Source organism: Salvelinus alpinus, chromosome 5, assembly GCF_045679555.1.
Source record: "Salvelinus alpinus chromosome 5, SLU_Salpinus.1, whole genome shotgun sequence".
Classification (NCBI taxonomy): Eukaryota; Metazoa; Chordata; class Actinopteri; order Salmoniformes; family Salmonidae; genus Salvelinus; species Salvelinus alpinus.
Window position 1 is genome coordinate 57,120,022 of NC_092090.1, and position 19,961 is coordinate 57,139,982.

The window sequence follows — 19,961 nt, forward strand, 5'->3', positions numbered from 1 at the left end:
ATGGGCAATAGGGATGCATAGGAACAGAAAGGTTTCAAAAACAGGGGCACTTCCTGATTGGATTTTCCTCAGGTTTTAGCCTGCAATATCAGTTCTGTTTAACTCACAGACAAAATGTTGACAGTTCTGGAAACTTCAGAGTGTTTTCTATCCTAATCTGACAATTATATGCATATTCTAGTTTTGGGGGCTGAGAAATAGGCAGTTTCAAATGGGTACGTGTTTTAGCCAAAAACGAAAATACTGCCCCCTAGCCTTAAGAAGTTTTAAGCAATCATTTTGTTAGGACTGTCTAGGAGTGGTCTGAGTGGGGAGTGGAAAACTGAAAACTATTTGGTAGAAAAAAAGGTGCTATCCAGAACCCTTTTTTCTAAAGAGTGTAGGCCTACATGAATCACTGAAAAAGTCTGGTCAGTGGTCAATATCCAGGTTATAGGCTAACTTCCTGTCCTGCTCTGTTGTAATGGCATGGAAAACAGCATGTTTATCATTTATGCTCTTTCTTATTGGTCTATTAACTAATTGATCGCCTGGTGATGTCACATCGTTGGAAAGCTGTGGAGGTTGTTGTGAAGAAATCTGTTGACTGTTAAGCCTATGGTTTAAGGAAGTTGTTCCGTGGGTGTGACTCTCATCTGCTTTCTCAGAGCCTCTCTCTTTATTTCCTTCCTTTTCACTCTTTCTCTTCCTTCCATTCTCTCTTTTATCTTACCCCTCACTCTATCTCTCTCCTTCTGTCTTTCTCCTCTCTCTCTCTCATTCTCTTCCCTTCCCTCTCTCTTCCTCATCTCTTATCTTAAACAGTTGGCTCATTGTTTCATATTTCTTCATAGTCAATCATCGCCATCTGAACCTTGTACCCAGCAACATTCTCCACCTGTACAAGGCACTCCCTCCGACACATAGGGCTGAGCTTGGGACACACCGCTCTAGGGTGGAAGACTGTAAATTGACCTTTGGCACATATATCTAGGAACAGGAGTATGACCTTAGATCAGTATCTAAGCAACTTCATACTACTTCAGGTGAACAAGTGATACACACACACCACACATACGTACACACACATAAACACACACACACACACACCTTTATGACTACTGTCAGATGTTGCCTAATCCTCGTGCTGACAAGACCCGTCACGAGACAGTCAGACATGAGTGATTCTCTGTCTACTCCTCCTTTGTGTGTTAGACAACGCCAGGCCAGGGTGTTTCCCTTTCTGTTTCTCTCTCTATCGCTCTCACTCTCTTTCCCTCGATCAAACAGCTGGAAAGAGGACTTAGGCCTAGGTGTTGCTTCCTCTCCTCGCTCCTCACTGTAGCTACTGGCTGCTGCTGAGGTTTTCATTGGTCGGTGTGAAGCATGTGTGAGGCCAGTGTGATGTGTTCTATTTTAACAAGACTGACCCCCAAGTGTTCTGCTGCCGAGTCACTGAGGGAGTCTTTGAATATCTCGTGCACACACACACATACACACACAGAACAGGTCAAGCCTAAGAATTTACCAACACTTTACCAATACATTGAGGCACTGTGGTCATAGGATTTAATTAGGTCAGAGATGGAGAAACACAACCTGAGAAATGTGATATGAACGTAGCCTTCCTGAAGTACAAATTCATTGCAGCTTTCACACAAAATCTATCCAGGCCTATTGAACTGTCAGTTAAATCAATTTTACCTCAAGATCTGATTTTGCTAAAAGCATAGACAGGGGAACAAAGTGTCCAATACTCCTTATGGCATCATGAAAGTGACAAATTAGGATTTAGTGGCCATCTTAATATCCCTCATTCTCTCTCTCAGCCTCAGAACATCTATTGTTTTGGGTACAACGGCAAAGTCTTTGTCTTGAAATACCACACAGGGATTTCACCAGCATAGGCATTAGGCATCCATTTACTCCAAGCGGAAAAAGTTTTGCAACAAAAACAAGAGTTTCTATTGGACAAATTCAGGTAGGTCCCTCCCCTTTTGTTTCAGTTTGGTTTCTATCATAAAAGGTAAACGGTAACCGTTGCAAAACGTTTTGCAACAGACCGAACATTCTGCAAAGGAATTTGACTAATGACTACACCCCAGAAGTCTTGACCCTAAACCTAGACCACTTCCTCAACCACACCGTTTGCTCATATTGGGTGAGAAGGGGTGAATTGTGTAAGGTTGTCTGTTACAACCACAACCACAACCAACCACACACACACACACACACACACACACACACACACACACACACACACACACACACACACACACACACACACACACACACACACACACACACACACACACACACACACACACACACACACACACACACACACACACACACACACACACACACACACACACACACACACACAGCACTGACTCACTGACCATGCCTGCAGGACTGTCGTTCCTCTTTGCTATGGTTTGAGAACAGAAATACTGGTGGTTGTTGTTACTGCATATCATTGGATATCCTGCAATAATTGGCTGTTGAGACTTCTGCAGGGTTTTTTTATTCATGGAAATTCACTAAAAAGCTATTCAGAAAATATTCACACCCCTTGACTTTTTCCACATTTTGTTGTGTTACATCCTGAATTTAAAATAGATTAAATTGACATTTTGTGTCACTGATCTAGACACAATACCCCATAATGTCAAAGTGGATTTTTTGTTGTTGAATGTTTTAGAAATGTATTAAAAAGGAAAAGCTGAATTGTCTCTAGTCAAATGTGCTTATCAAGTCACATAATAAGTTGCATGGACTCACCCTGTGCGCAATAATAGTAGTAATAATACCCCATGATTTTTGAATGACTACTGCATCTCTGTACTCCACACATGCAATTATCTGTATGGTCCCTCAGTCGAGAAGTTGATTTCAAGCACAGATTCAACCACAAAGACCAGGAAGATTTTCCAATGATTCATAAAGAAAGACACCTTTTGGTAGATGGGTGAAAATAAAAACAGCAGACACGGAATATCCCTTTGAGCATGGTAAAGTTATCAATTACGCTTTGGATGGTATATCAACACACCCATACACTACAAAGATGCAGGTTTCCTTCCTAACTCAGTTGCCGGAGAGGAAGGAAACTGCTCAGGGATTTCACCATGAGGCAAATGGTGATCTAAAACCGTAACAGAATTTAACGGCTGTGATAGGAGAAAACTGAGGATGGATTAACAACATTGCAGTAACGCCACTATACTGACCTAAAGAACAGAGTGATAAGAAAGAAGCCTGTAGAATACACATTTTCCAAAACATGCATTCTGTTTGCACTAAAGTAATATTCCAAAACATGTGGCAAAGAAATTAACGTGTTGTGCTGAATCCAACAAGACATCACTGAGTACCACTCTTCATATTTTCAAGCATGGTGGTGGCAGCATCATGTTATGGATATGCTTGTCATCGGCAAGGACTAGGGAGGTTTTTTAGGATAAAAATAAACTAAATAGAGCTAAGCACAGGTAAAATACTAGAGGAAAACCTGGTTCAGTCTACTTTCCAACAGACACTGGGAGATGAATTTACCTTTCAGCAGGACAATAACCTGAAACACAAGGCCAAGGCCTTGTATACGACATTGAATGTTCCTGAGTGGCCTAGTTATAGTTTTGACTTAAAACGTCTTGAAAATAATAATGTATTAAAGAATAATGGGCAAATATTGTACAATCCAGGTATGCAAAGCTCTTAAAGACTTACCCCAAAATCACTCACAGCTGTAATTGATGCCAAAGGTGATTCTAATATATGTCGACTCAAGTGGATGAAGTAAAGATATTTTAGTGTTCTATTTTTCATAAAAAATATATAAATTGTATAATTTAAATCAATTTTAATCCCACCTTGTAACATAACACATGTGTAAAAAGTCAAGGGGTGTGAATACTTTCTGAATGCCCTGTACATATTGTATACACTTTTATTTCTGGGAATTAAATAGGCTGATAGAGAAATAGAGAAGCCTGTCATTCTGTCCCAATTCTTGATCATACTAATAGTACACTGTATATATTTTATTCTGCTTTTCATTGCAGAAAGAGTCATAAAAAAGACACTAACAGGTTAAAGTGGCTAGACAAGTAGAAAAGTTGTATATAGCCTACTTAGAATTCAATGGAGAAATTAAGAAAAAAAGAGCTTGTCCTTAAATGCTCCTCTGTCTCTTGTAACTGCACATATCAACAGCCACTTTAGGAGAATTAACACAGGGTCTCTCCTCTACTGTTTTCAAATCAAATACATTTTTAGTGGTCGCATACACATATTTCGTAGATGTTATTGCGGGTGTAGCGAAATGCTTATGTTCCTAGCTCCAACAGTGCAGTAATATCTAACAATACACAGCAATACACACAAATCTAAAAGTACGAGAATAGAATTAAGAAATATAGAAATATTAGGACGAGCAACGTCAGAGTCCAGAGTATGTATGTGTGTGTGTGTTTCTATATATACAGTGCCTTTGGAAAATATTCAGACCCCTTGACTGTTTCCACAATTTGTCACAGCCTTTTTTTAAAGTGGATAAAATAAAATAAAATCCTCAGCAATCTACACACAATACCCCATAATGACAAAACGAAAACAGGTTTCTAGAAATGTATGCAAATTTGGCAGCATTTACAGCACCACATCACTTTTACATAATGAAGCACCTTTGACAGCGATTTCATCCTCAATTCTTCTTGGGTATGATGCCACAAGCTTGGCACACCTGTATTTGGAGAGTTTCTCCCATTCTTCTCTGCAGATCCTCTCAAGCTGTGTCAGGTTAGAGGGGAACGTTGCTGTATAGCTATATTAAGGTCTCTCCAGACATGGTCGATCGGGTTCAAGTCTGGGCTCTGGCTGGGCCAATCAAGGACATTCAGAGACTTGTCCCAAAGCCACTCCTGCGTTGTCTTGGCTGTGTGCTTAGGGTCGTTGTCCTGTTGGAAGGTGAACCTTCGCCCCAGTCTGAGGTTCTGAGTGCTCTGGAGCAGGTTTTCATCAAGGATCTCTCTGTACTTTGCTCCGTTCATCTTCGCCTCCATCCTGACTAGTCTTTCAGTCCCTGCTGCTGAAAACATCCCCACAGCATGATGCTGCCACCCCCATGATTCACTGTAGGGATAGTGCTAGGTTCAGTCCAGACATGACGCTTGGCATTCAGGCCAAAGAGTTAAATCTTGGTTTCATCAGACCAGAGAATCTTGTTTCTCATGGTCTGAGAGTCTTTAGGTGCCTTTTGGAAAACTCCTAGTGGGCTGTCATGTGCCTTTTACTGAGGAGTGGCTTCCGTCTGGCCACTCTACCATAAAGGCCTGATTGGTGAAGTGCTGCAGAGATGGTTGTCCTTCTGGAAGGTTCTCCCATCTCCACAGAGGAACTCTAGAGCTCTATCAGAGTGACTATGTTGTTCTTGGTCACCTCCTTGACCAAAGCCCTTCTCCCTCGATTGTTCAGTTTGGCCGGGCGGCCAGGTCTAGGAAGAGTCTTGGTTGATCCAAACTTCTTCCATTTAACAATGATGGAGGCCAATATGTTCATGGGGACCTTCAATGCTGCAAAAATGTTTTGGTACCGTTCCCTAGATCTGGGCCGCGACACAATCCTGTCTCGGAACTCTACGGACAATTCCTTTGACCTCGTGGCCTGTTTTTGCTCTGACATGCACTATCAACTGTCGGACCATATAGACAGGTGTGTGCCTTTCCAAATCATGTCCAATCAATTGAATTTATCACAGGTGGACTCTAATCAAGTTGTAGAATCATTTCAAGGATGATCCATGGAAACAGGATGTACCTGAGCTCAATTTCGAGTATAATAGCAAAGCGTTTGAATACTTGTGTAAATAAGGTATTTCAGTTTTTCTTTTATACATTTGTAAAAATGTCTAATACCCTGTCTTCACTTTGTCATTATGGAGTATTGTGTGTAGATTGCTGAGGATTAAATTTAATCCATTTTAGAATAAGTCTGTACCAGTCTAAAAGTTTGGACACACCTACTCTATGACTCAATAACTCAAGATTTAACCCAGATGCAGACACGGGAGGCGGATGGTACAGTTCTTAGATAATTTATTCGAAACACGGGACAGGCAAAGGGCAGGTCGAGGGCAGGCAGAGGTTCATGATCAGGTCAGAGTCAGGCAGGTACAGGACGGCAGGCAGTCTCGTGGTCAGGGCAGGCAGAATGGTCACAACCGGGAAAACTAGAAAACAGGAACTAGAAAAAGACAGGATCAAGGGGAAAAACGTTGGTAGACTTGACAAACTAAACGAACTGGCAACAGACAAACAGAGAACACAGGTATAAATAGACTGGGATAACGGGGAAGATGGGCGACACCTGGAGGGGTGAAACAGATCAGGGTGTGACAATATATATATATATGTGTTTGTGTGTGTGTGTGTGTGTGTGTGTGTGTGTGTGTGTGTGTGTGTGTGTGTGTGTGTGTGTGTGTGTGTGTGTGTGTGTGTGTGTGTGTGTGTGTGTGTGTGTGTGTGTGTGTGTGTGTGTGTGTGTGTGTGTGTGTGTGTGTGTGTGTGTGTGGAGATGGGATGGGATGGGATGTAGACATTATGGACTGTATGTGGATAGAATATGTAGTATATCTGAAGGAGAGAGAGAGAGAGAGAGAGAGAGAGAGAGAGAGAGAGAGAGAGAGAGAGAGAGAGAGAGAGAGAGAGAGAGAGAGAGAGAGAGAGAGAGAGAGAGTGAGAGAGAGAGAGAGAGAGAGAGAGAGAGAGAGAGAGAGAGAGAGAGAGAGAGAGAGAGAGAGAGAGAGAGAGAGAGAGAGAGAGAGAGAGAGAGAGAGAGAGAGAGAGAGAGAGAGTACAACGTAGAACACCAAATAATGCATGCAGAGCAGAATTAGGCCGATACCCACTAATTATCAAAATCCAGAAAAGAGCCGTTAAATTCTACAACCACCTAAAAGGAAGCGATTCCCAAACCTTCCATAACAAAGCCATCACCTACAGAGAGATGAACCTGGAGAAGAGTCCCCTAAGCAAGCTGGTCCTAGGGCTCTGTTCACAAACACAAACACACCCCACAGAGCCCCAGGACAACAGCACAATTAGACCCAACCAAATCATGAGAAAACAAAAAGATAATTACTTGACACATTGGAAAGAATTAACAAAAAAACAGAGCAAACTAGAATGCTATTTGGCCCTAAACAGAGAGTATACAGTGGCAGAATACCTAACCACTGTGACTGACCCAAACTTAAGGAAAGCTTTGACTATGTACAGACTCAGTGAGCATAGCCTTGCTATTGAGAAAGGCCGCCGTAGGCAGACATGGCTCTCAAGAGAAGACAGGCTATGTGCTCACTGCCCACAAAATGAGGTGGAAACTGAGCTGCACTTCCTAACCTCCTGCCCAATGTATGACCATATTAGAGAGACATATTTCCCTCAGATTACACAGATCCACAAAGAATTCGAAAACAAATCCAATTTTGATAAACTCCCATATCTACTGGGTGAAATTCCACAGTGTGCCATCACAGCAGCAAGATTTGTGACCTGTTGCCACAAGAAAAGGGCAACCAGTGAAGAACAAACACCATTGTAAATACAACCCATATTTATGTTTATTTATTTTAACTTGTGTGCTTTAACCATTTGTACATTGTTACAACACTGCATATATATAATATGACATTTGTAATGTCTTTATTGTTTTGAAACTTCTGTATGTGTAATGTTTACTGTTCATTTTTATTGTTTATTTGACTTTTGTATATTATCTACCTCACTTGCTTTGGCAATGTTAACACATGTTTCCCATGCCAATAAAGCCCCTTGAATTGAATTGAATTGAATTGAGAGAGAGAGAGAGAGAGAGAGAGAGAGAGAGAGAGAGAGAGAGAGATAGAGAGAGAGAGAGAGGTTTAGACTTATGTCTGTCTTTTGTATTCTGTCTTGTGTGTGGCCAAATTAATCATGTCCCTGCTTACAAATATCTGGGCCTTTGGATAGACGACAAGCTGCCAAGTGCAGTCAGAATTATGTTTTTCCTGTGTGTTTTTAATCATATTGTACACCAGCTGATTAAATTAACACTGTAAAAGTGTGACAAAATATGGTCAGTGTTATTTCCTGAAACACTATATATACAAAAGTATGTGGACACCCCTTCAAATGAGTGGATTTGGCAATTTCAGCCACACATGTTGCTGGCAGATGTATAAAATCGAGCACACAACCATGCATAGACAAACATTGGCAGTAGAATGTCCTTACTGAAGAGCTCAGTGACAAAAGTATGTGGACCTGGCACTGTCATAGGATGCCACCTTTCCAACAAGTCAGTTTGTCAAATGTCTGCTCTGCTAGAGCTGCCCCGGTAAACTGTAAGTGCTGTTATTGTGAAGTGGAAATGTCTAGGAGCAACAACGGCTCAGCCGCAAAGTGGTAGGCCACACATGCTCACAGAACGGGACCGCCGAGTGCTGAAGCCCGTAGCGCGTAAAAATCGTCTGTCCTCGGTTGCAACACTCACTTCCATGTTCCAAACTGCCTCTGGAAGCAACGTCAGTACAATAACTGTTTGTTGGGAGCTTCATTAAATGGGTTTCCATAGCCTAGCACCCGCAAACAAGCCTAAGATCACCATGCACAATGCCAAGCGTTAGCTGGAGTGGTGTAAAGCTCGTCGCCATTGGACTCTGGAGCAGTGGAAACGCGTTCCCTGGCATGCTGAACCACGCTTCACCATCTGGCAGTCCGACGGACAAATCTGGGTTTGGCGGAAGCCAGGAGAACGCTACCTGCCCCATTGCATAGTGCCAACTGTAACGTTTGATGGAGGAGGAATAATGGTCTGGGGCTGTTTTTCATGGTTCAGGCTAGGCCCCTTAGTTCCAGTGAAGGGAAATCTTAACGCTACAGCATACAATGACATTCTAGATGACTCTGTGCTTCCAACTTTGTGGCAATAGTTTGGGGAAGGGCTTTCCTGTTGTAGCATGACAATGTCCCTGTGCACAAAGTGAGGTCCATACAGATTTTTTTTCTTCTCGAGATCAGTGTGGAAGAACTTGACTGGCCTGCACAGAGCCTTGACCTCAACCCCATCGAACACCTTTGGGATGAATTGAAACTCCGACTGCGAGCCAGGCCTAATCGCCCAACATCAGTGCCCGACCTCACTAATGCTCTTGTGGCTGAATGGAAGGAAGTCTCTGCAATGTTCCAACATCTCATGGAAAGCCTTCCCAGAAGAGTAAAGGCTATTATAGCAACAAAAGGGGACCAACTCCATATTAATGCCATTGATTTTGGAATGAGATGTTCGACGAGCAAGTGTCCACATACTTTTGGTCATGTAGTGTAGTTGCTGGTTGAAAATACAATCTACACAGGACCTTCTAATTAGCAGGTTTGCATGGGCCAGAGTTTTTCTGTTTTCCATGGTGACATCACCATGTGGTAAATTTGCTAATAGACCAATAACAAAGAGAGTGACGAACCTCTCTGCCAATAACAGCTCAGTTTCAGTTCTCCCCTCCGAAGACCATTCCCAGACAGTCCTAACAAAATGATTGCTTGAGAAGTAGTTTTTTTTGCTAAAAAAACAATTTTTGCCCATTTTAATGGAAATGTATGTATCAAAATGAAAAGATACTAATAAATACATTTACTCAATGAAACTGTATCTTTCAAATGATCTTTCTCCAAAATGTCAGTTTTTTTTTACCCATACAATAATCTGTACTGTACATTTTTTGTTCCTAAAACATTTTGGTGACCCTACTGCAGTTCCCCTGCGACCCCACTAGCTGTCGGGACCCCGACATTGAATACCACTGTGTTAGGATGTGTTTGCTGTACTGTAACAGAGTGACCGTGGCCAAAGTCCAGCTACAGACAGTCTTAATGACAGATACGGATACACATCAACATCTTGTCAGCGATCAAAGCAGGGCAAGCAGAGGAGTGAATGGTAAAATTGGGCTTGGGCGGGTAGTTGTTTTAATGCAGTCATACTGGCCCTTTAGCATTAACTTAGCATTAACGTAGGTTAACAATGATATTTTAATAAGGATATTGGTGACTAGAAGTCTGTCCTGGAGGCAGTGACAACATCATGTATGGCTCTAACATACCATGGACATTAACTTTGGCCTGTAATATTGATCAACTCCTCTCTCTCTCTCTCTCTCTCTCTCTCTCTCTCTCTCTCTCTCTCTCTCTCTCTCTCTCTCTCTCTCTCTCTCTCTCTCTCTCTCTCTCTCTCTCTCTCTCTCTCTCTCTCTCTCTCTCTCTCTCTCTCTCTCTCTCTCTCTCTCTCTCTCTCTCTCTCTCTCTCTCTCTCTCTCTCTCTCTCTCTCTCTCTCTCTCTCTCTCTCTCTCTCTCTCTCTCTCTCTCTCTCTCTCTAGGTAAGTCCCACCTGGCCATTGTTCAGAAGGTGAATGACGAGGGGGAGGGGGATCCGTTCTACGAGGTGCTGGGATTGGTCACCCTGGAAGACGTCATCGAGGAGATCATCAAATCAGAGATCTTGGATGAGTCTGACCTCTACAGTGAGTCTATAAAATGTAACACACTCATAACACGTTTGTTACATCTTCGCTTTTATGTCATGTGAGCCTGTAACACATGTATTACTTGCACTGAAATAATAGATACAAGCTATACCCTTTTCACACTACTGAGCCAAACAAAGCTGAGCTGTACTTTGCTCACCTGCTTATGCATCCACCATGCTGGAATGGACAATGTGAATTGTCACCACAGTATGGTTCAGTAAGGTTCAGGATGGATAGTGTGAAAAGGGTATTAGAAAAGGCTGTTATTGGTTTTAAAAATAAGACATAAGGATGTATCTCTGATTCTGACCTGTCCTTTATGTTGTCTCTCTCCCTCCCAGCTGACAACAGCAGAAACAGGAAAAAGGTGGCACCCAATAAGAACAAGAGGAACTTCTCTGCCTTCAAACAGAGCGAGAGCGAATCCAAAGTCAAGATCTCCCCTCAACTGCTATTGGCCGCTCACCGCTTCCTGACTACAGGTTAGAACATGTGACCCTGCCCACCAACCAAAATAATGACATGTTGGGGCAATCAACCTCCCAACCACACCATACAAAGCAAAACACTCACATGCACTATAGAATCACCATATAGTATGTGATTCTCAGTTGGTAAGATACGGTTACAACTCAAGGTCATAGTTTCAATTCCTGCAGGTATTAAACATTCATTGTAAAAATGAAACATTCTCAAACCTGTTTGAATGTAATTACATAAATGATTCACTACTCACTGATTCAATTACATAAATGATGCACCACTAGTCATGGGGTCTGTTGTAGCATGCTGTCAGCTAGAGCGAGAATGCCGTTGCGTTTACCTCTTTCTCTAAAATAATAGACAGAGCAGTGTTACAGCATGCCTGTCTGTGTCTGCCTCTACAAGTCTTGTTGTCTTTTCTTTTTGTCACTACTGGGATTGTTTCAGTGTCTATATCAGTCTATCTCACCACTCTCTGATGCTGTCATCCTCCTGTCTCCTCTCTTTCTGTCGCTTCTCTCTCTCTGTCTTTATGTCTCTGTGATGTTGCTGACATCATGTCATCATGTCATAAAGACAAGCAGTATATTGTTGGACTACTTTATCATTGGATCATTTCAATTCAATATATAGCTGTGATAAACCACAGCCTTATATATGTCTGTGTCTATAATATATGTCTAATATACTGCAAGTCTCTCTCCCATCCAGAGGTTAATTAGCCCATACCAGATCTCATACATGCATATACGTACCTTACATGTTGTATGTACAATATATTTATCTCCCTACCTCATCCAGAGGTGACGTTGTTCAGCCCGTCCCAGATCTCAGACAAGGTTCTGTTGAGGATTCTAAGACACCCAGACGTGATCCAGGAGATCAAGTTTAATGACAGTGACAAACGCTGTCCTCAACACTATGTCTACCAGAGAGGGAAGGCAGTTGACTACTTCATACTCTTATTGCAGGTAAGGCCTCTCAATGGTCGATTGTTCTTTCTGTCTCTCTTTTTCTCCCTCAACTCTTTTATAACCTCTACAAACGAGTATAACAAACAACTAACAGGTTAATTCTGTTCCAACATGGTTTCTGTGCACCAACCGAATCACATGCTACATCAAATTCCCACCTGAAAGGTTCCTCCTTTGTTAGTTCACTAGTCATTGCTTACTCTATTCATACTGGACTATATAGGTCTGAGCAACACGCTCTAACATCCCTGCTACATGTCACAAATGGCAGCTCCCCGTCCTGTCTCGACGGGGGTCACAAAAGGGTCCAACCCTTATTCAACAATGAACTGGGTTGATGGAGGGAAGCTTTTTGTGTAACAACACTAACCCAGAGGGAGCCTATACATTTTGGGGCGGCAGGTAGCCTAGTGGTTAGAGCGTTGGGCCAGTAACCGAACGGTTGCTCGATCAGATCCCTGAGCTGACAAGGTAAAAATCTGTCATTCTGCCACCTGAACATTGCAGTTAACCTATTGTTCCTAGGCCGTCATTGTAAATAAGAATTTGCCTAGTTAAATAAAAGGTTAAAATGCCGGCTTTGGACTCACACCTACATTCTCTTCGACATATTGCGCTCCCAAGCCTGTATATTCATCTCCGTGCAGATAAAGCAGAGGAGAAGAGACGAGGAGGCCACTTTAGACTATTGAGATGCTGGGCAGGGCAGGGGGTATAGTCAGGGGGTAGCGTTAGTGCAGCTGGTACTGCAGCAGGAGGTTAGAGGCTGCAAGGGATGGAGCGGAAGGTACTGGGGGCTCCTGGAGAGGGCATGGTGTGTGGTGAACAGTGGGCGAGAGAGGGGAGGGTGGAGCGAGAGAGTGTAAGTGCAGAGGAAGGAAGGGATGGGGGGGGAGAAAGAGAAAGACATATTTGGGTCCAGAGGGGCCTGGCCTTCAGTAATTGATCCCTCTTGTGTAAGGGAGAAAGAGAGATGGAAATGGGGGGGAGGAGAAGACACCATGCTGTCAGTTATCTGTGTATCAAAACACCATTTTTTATTTTTTATTTTATTTATATTTTAACTTGATTTAATCAGGGAGTCATACTGAGACCAAGGTCTCTTTTACGGATGAGCCCTGAATTACATAAATTACAGAAAATACACACGTAATATATATAAAAATATATATAGGTTGGACACACCTACTCATTCAAGGGTTTTTCTATAATTTGACTATTTTCTACATTGTAGAATAATAGCGAAGACATCAACACTATGAAATAACACATATGGAATCATGCAGTAACCAAAAAAGTTTTAGCCACCCTTTGTCCTGGTGACAGCCTTGCACACTCTTGGCATTCTCTCAACCAGCTTCATGAGGTAGTCACCTGGAATGCATTTCAATTAACAGGTGTGCCTTGTTAAAAGTTAATTTGTGGAATTTCTTTCCTTCATAATGCACTAGAGCCAATCAGTTGTGTTGTGACAAGGTATGTGTCATGGATCCCTCTGGATCTTTCATTGCGCACACCTGGCCCCTATTCCCACTGATTGTATTTGTATGTACGTGCCCTTTGTTCACCATGGTGCTGTCGATTATTGTTGCAATGTCCGTTGGTGCGTGTGAGTACCTGTGCTGTGTGTTTTGGCTTTCGTGCCATTGTGGATTGCGCAGATGATTACGGTCTCGTTCCGTTTACCACATTGTGTGCGTGTGTTATTTATTCGAGGTACTCCTCGCTCTTTTGTTTTGGGTTTCTACCCTGTGTTTTGTTGCGTTCTTGTTTGGTCTTCGTCCCCGTACCTTTACACGGCACGCCATAATTTGGGCTTAATAAAAACAACTATTACGCATTCCTGCGCCTGTCTCCCGAATCTCTTCATACCAACGTCACAGTAGGGGTGGTATACAGAAGATAGCCCTATTTTGTAAAATACCAAGTCCATACTATAGAAAGAACAGCTCAAATAAGCAAAAAGAAACAACAGTCCATCATTACTTTAAGACATGAAGGTCAGTTGTGAGAGAATAATTGCAATATTATGGGTTAAAGGTTCTTATAACTCTATTGTGTCTGTGTGAACTGAAAGGGGGAGATTTAACACTGACCGGAGATTTACGATGTCTTTGGGTGATACCGCATTCCAGAGCATGAGTTAATGTTTCTGTACAGGGTACCACGGGGAGATGGCTCCAGTATGGAGTTGTGAGGCCAGACGCTGGTCTCTACACAATAAGGACAGTTTTTACAGCAGATACTATCTGATGTGAATTATAAGTATATTTCATAGACATTTTAACCTTGTGACCAATTCCATACATCTGTTGTTTGTCATGTAGATTGAAGGAGGATGGACTTTGCTATAAAATGCTGTGGCTCAAACCAGCTCGTTGAGTTCTCATTGATCACCTCCAGGGGTGATTACCGACAAGCTCCATTACTGCAGTAGTTAAATAATAAAGTTTGATTGTTTTCAAGAAATCTAAAAGTCTCTCCTTTTGATTACAATAATTCCACCACACAGTCAATCCAGAACATTTCAAAACTTTTAAAGTTTCTTCAAGTGCAGTCGCAAAAACCATCAAGCGCTATGATGAAACTGGCTCTCATAAGGACCGCCACAGGAAAGGACGATCCTGAGTTTCCTCTGCTGAAGAGGCCAAATAAAAGCTTCACAGAGTTCAGGTAACAGACACATCTCAAAATCAACTGTTCAAAGCAGACTGCGTGAATGAGGCCTTCATGATTGAATTGCTGCAAAGAAACCACTACTAAAGGACACCAATAATAAGAAGAAACTTGCTTAGGCCAAAAAACACGAGCAATGGACATTAGAACAGCGGAAATCTGTCCTTTGTTTTGATGAGTCCAAATGTGAGATTTTTGGTTCCAACCACTGTGTCTTTGTGAGACACAGAGTAGGTGAATGGATTATCTCTGCATGTGTAGTTCCCACCATGAAGCATGGAGGAGGAGGTGTGATGGTGTGGGGGTGCTTTGCTGGTGACACTGTCAGTGATTTATTTAGAATTCAAGGCACACTTAACCAGCATGGCTACCACAGCATTCTGCAGCGATACGCCATCCCATTTGGTTTGAGCTTAGTGGGACAATCATTTGTTTTTCAGCAGGACAATAACCCAACACACCTCCAGGCTGTGTGTGGGCTATTTGACCAAGAAGGAGAGTGATAGAGTGCTGCATCAGATGACCTGGCCTCCACAATCATACGACCTCAACCCAATTGAGATGGTTTGGGATGAGTTGGACTGCAGAGTGAAGACAAAGCAGCCAACAAGTGCTCAGCATATGTGGGAACTCCTTCCAGACTGTTGGAAAAGCATTCCAGGTAAAGCTGGTTGAGAGAATACCAAGAGTGTGTAAAGCTGTCATCAAGGCAAAGGGTGGCTACTTTGAAGAATCTAAAATCTAAAATATATTTTGATTTGTTTAACACTTCTTTGGTTACTACATGATTCCATATGTGTTATTTCATAGTTTTGATGTCTTCACTATTATTCTACAATGTAGAAAATAGTAAAAATAAAGGAAAACCCTTGAATGAGTAGGTGTGTCCAAACTTTTGACTGATACTGTATATATACTATATGTACAGTGCATTTGGAAAGTATTTAGCCCCCTTGACTTTTTCCACATTTTGTTACATTACAGCCTTATTGTAAAATGTATGAAATATTTTTTTCCCTCACCAATCTACACACAATACCCCATAATGACCAAGCCAAAACAGGTTTTTAGAAATTGTTGTAAATGTATTAAAAAGAAAAAACTGAAATATCATATTTACATACAGTAAGTATTCAGACCCTTTACCCAGTTCTTTGTTGAAGCACCTTTGGCAGCGATTTTAGACTTGAGTCTTCTTGGGTATGACTTTACAAGCTTGACACACCTGTATTTGGGAAGTTTCTCCCTTTCTTCTCTGCAGATCCTCTCAAGCTCTGTCAGGTTGGATGGGGACTGTCGCTGCACAGCTATTTTCAGGTCCAGCATTGAAGGTTCAAACTTTGTCCATTTAAGAATGTGTTCTTGGGGACCTTCAATGCTACAATTTTTTTTGTGACCTTTCCCCAGATCTGTACCTCGACACAATCCTGTCTCAGAGCTCTGTGGACAATTCCTTCGACCTCATGGCTTGGTTTTGCTCTGACATGCACCGTCAACTGAGGGACCTTAAATTGGCAGGTGGGTGCCTTTCCAAATCATGCCCATTCAAATGAATTTACCACAGGTGGACTCCAATCAAGTTGTAGAAACATCTCAAGGATGATCAATGGAAACAGGATGCACCTCAAATTCGAGTCTCATAGCAAAGAGTCTGAATACTTGTAAATGTAAATAAGGTATTTCTGTTTTGCATTTTTTACAAATTAGCAAAAAATATCAAACCTGTTATCGCTTTGTCATTATGGGGTATTGTGTGTTTATTGAGAATATTTTTCAAATCCATTTTATAATAAGGCTGTAACGTAACAAAATGTGGAAAAGGGAAGGTGTATGAATTCTTTCCGAATACAGTGTAAGTAAGTAGGATAATATAACACAATAGATCTGGTAAAAGATAATACAAAGAAAAAAACATTTATACCATTTTTGAAATGCCCTAATGTAGTATTCCAGCCCAGGTGCAAATTAGATTTTGGCCACTAGATGGCAACAGTGTATGTGCAATGTTTTAGACTGATCCAATGAACCATTGCATTTCTGTTCAAATTTTTGTATCAAGACTGCCCAAATGTGCCTCATTTGTTTATTAATAACTATTCATGTTCAAAATTGTGCACTCTCCTCAAACAATAGCATGGTATTCTTTCACTGTAATAGCTACTGTAAATTGGACAGTGCAGTTAGATTAACAAGAATATAAGCTTTCTGCCAATATCAGATATGTCTATGTCCTGGGAAATTTTCTTGTTACTTACAACCTTATGTTAATCGCATAACCTACATTAGCTCAACCGTCCCGTTTCCACCGATCCCGAAGAAGTTTTAACGGTTCAGCAGTATTATGGCCCATGATAGGTCCTTAGTGATGTGGACACCAAGGAATTTGAAGAAGCTGTTAAGCTGTTGAGGTTTTTTTCCCAGACTTGGCGCTCCAGTACCGTTTGCCATGCGGTAGCAGAAAGAACCATCTTGGACTTGGGTGGCCGGAGTCTTTGACAATTTTTAGGGCCTTCCTCTGTCCTGGATGGCAGAAAGCTTGGCCCCAGTGATGTACTGGGCCATACACACTACCCTCTGTAGCACATTGAGGATAGATGCCGAGCAGTTGCCATACCAAACTGTGATGCAACTAGTCAGGATGCTCTTGATAATGCAGCTTTAGAACTTTTTGAGGCTCTGAGGTCCCATGCCAAATCTTTTCAGCCTCCTGAAAAGGCGTTGTCGTGCCCTCTTCATGACTGCTTTGGTGTGTTTGGACAATGATAGGTCCTTAGTGATGTGGACACCAATTTGAAGCTCTTAACCAGCTTCATTACAGCCCCTCTTTTTTCTGTAGTCCACGATCTGCTCCTTTGTCTTGCTCACGTTGAGGGAAAGGTTGTTGTCTTGGCACCACACTGCCAGGTTTCTGACCACCTCCCTACATGCTGTCCCATCATCCTCGGTGATCGGGCCTACCACCGTCTGTCATTGGCAAACTTAATGGTGGTGTTGGAGTCATGCTTGGCCACATAGTCGTGGGTGAACAGGGAGTACAGGAGGGGACTAAGCACGCACCCATGAGGGACCCCTGTGTTGAGGGTCAGCGTGTGGAATGTGTTGTTGCCTATCCCCACCACTTGGGCCTGTCCTGGGGATGGGAGTAAGGAAGTTAACCAAAACTAGCCTGGGAGGGCGGTTGTGGGGGGAATGAGGAGGAGGGTGGTGTGGAGGGCAGTGTGGCTGCAGACGCTCCAAACTCTCAGCATATGAGGGCTGATGATGTGAATGATACATGGTGTGGGCTGCATCATGTGGTGCACTACCCTCGACAGTGTTTTGATAGACCCTAGGGTAGTGGTCGGTGCTGTGTAGAGCTAGGCTGAGTTGAGGTGGGCCTGATCTGGTAGAACTGTGCTGTGATGGGTCAGGTCTGGTTGAGCTGTGCTGTGATGGGCCGGGTCTGGTTTAGCTGTGCTGTGATGGACCGGGGTCTAGTTGAGCTGTGCTGTGATGGGCCGGGTCTTGTAGAGCTGTGCTAAGGCGAAAAATACCAACCCCCCTCTAACCCCCCAGCCAGCCTCTGCCCCACTTTGTGTACACACACTAGAAACACACACCCAACCCCCCACCCCATAGTTTTTCACATAAGTCATTTATGGCATTAGGGTCCCCAAATAGTCATTATCCAGGGCCAGTAATCCAGTTATTGTTAAGCAACTTGTTCGCCTCCCCACCCCTCACTTATGATGATGGTATACACCCAGTGGGGGACATAGTAGACCCCACAGGTGGAATAATCCATAGAGCTATGTTTAAGGGTGGGAGAGCAACACTGTCAACATGCAAAGCCATGTTGCCAACAATAGAATGTTAGGAGATGGAATGGGAATTTCCACTCATTGTTTATTGTTGCTCTTGCAAATAATGTTATACTCCTACAGGGGGATTGGACTGCCTGTAAAAGAAAGAGGGGAACAGAGAGGAGATGGAAAGAGGAGATATTTGGTTAATTTTGTGTAATCATATGTTTGTACACATCATGAGGTGCCTATAGTAACTGTGTTTGTAGAATTATGACCTGTGTGGTCACGAATTAATGAATTGGTTGTTCTCGGAAATGTACAGTGTGTGTGTGTGTGTGTGTGTGTGTGTGTGTGTGTGTGTGTGTGTGTGTGTGTGTGTGTGTGTGTGTGTGTGTGTGTGTGTGTGTGTGTGTGTGTGTGTGTGTGTGTTTGTGTGTGTGTGGGCTGCATTTGTTTATGAAAGAGAATATGCATGGGAGCCCCAATCTTCATTCGACCGCTAGTCTCAACAGCCAATTATTGCAGGATATCCAATGATATGCAGTAACAACAACCACCAGTATTTCTGTTCTCAAACCATAGCAAAGAGGAACGACAGTCCTGCAGGCATGGTCAGTGAGTCAGTGCTGTGTGTGTGTGTGTGTGTGTGTGTGTGTGTGTGTGTGTGTGTGTGTGTGTGTGTGTGTGTGTGTGTGTGTGTGTGTGTGTGTGTGTGTGTGTGTGTGTGTGTGTGTGTGTGTGTGTGTGTGTGTGTGTGTGTGTGTGTGTGTGTGTGTGTGTGTGTGTGTGTGTGTGTGTGTGTGTGTGTGTGTGTGTGTGGGCGGGCGGGCGCGTGTGCATCTATCCTGGTACTAACCATTACGTATGTCTATAAACATTTCTGGTTGTTTGTTTTTCTGTTTGTGTGTGTGTGTGTGTGTAGCCTATGTTAACTAGTCTCACACAAGCTTACTGAAGCTTACTCAAGCTTACTCACAATGGTACATTTTGGATCCAAATGAAGTAATAAAGCATGTGTGTGCTTTCGTCTGTGCCTCCCTGCCTGCCTGCGAGTGTGTGTGTGTGTTGTTATTGATGATCTCTCTGCATGGTTTCTCAGCAGTGACACACACACTCAGGACCCCCCAGAGGTGAATCTGACATTGATGTTGACTCAAAATGGCTACTTAATGTTTCGCAGGAAATGTATTTTTGCTAGGTCTGAGGTGCCTGTGTGGCAATTGAAAACTGATTGGAGAGGGGAGAGCAAAACACACACGCACATGCATGCTCCTGACCCCCCAGTGAAGGGGTCATAACTGGCTGACGGAGAGCTCTGACCCCTACAAGGGCTTAGCACACACACACCTCGGAAACTCTCTCCAATCAGGGGTGGCAGTCAGCCTAGCAGGTTACAGCGTTTGGCCAGTAACAAAAAGGTTGCTAATTTGAATCCCTGAGCTGACAATATGAAAAAGCTGAGCACTATCTCACAAATAATAAAGGAATCATGGTCTCAA

General features: G+C 42.8%; 1 protein-coding gene across 1 annotated transcript in view; it reads left to right on the forward strand.

Moving 5' to 3' along the window:
• The window catches only part of LOC139576368 (metal transporter CNNM4-like), a 60,748-nt gene that overhangs the window by 8,591 nt on the left and 32,196 nt on the right, over positions 1-19,961 (forward strand). The window contains exons 2-4 of the mRNA XM_071402413.1: positions 10,395-10,538; positions 10,886-11,026; positions 11,829-11,998. Of these exons, the coding sequence (XP_071258514.1) occupies positions 10,395-10,538; positions 10,886-11,026; positions 11,829-11,998 (455 nt within the window). The remainder of the gene's footprint in view (positions 1-10,394; positions 10,539-10,885; positions 11,027-11,828; positions 11,999-19,961) is intronic.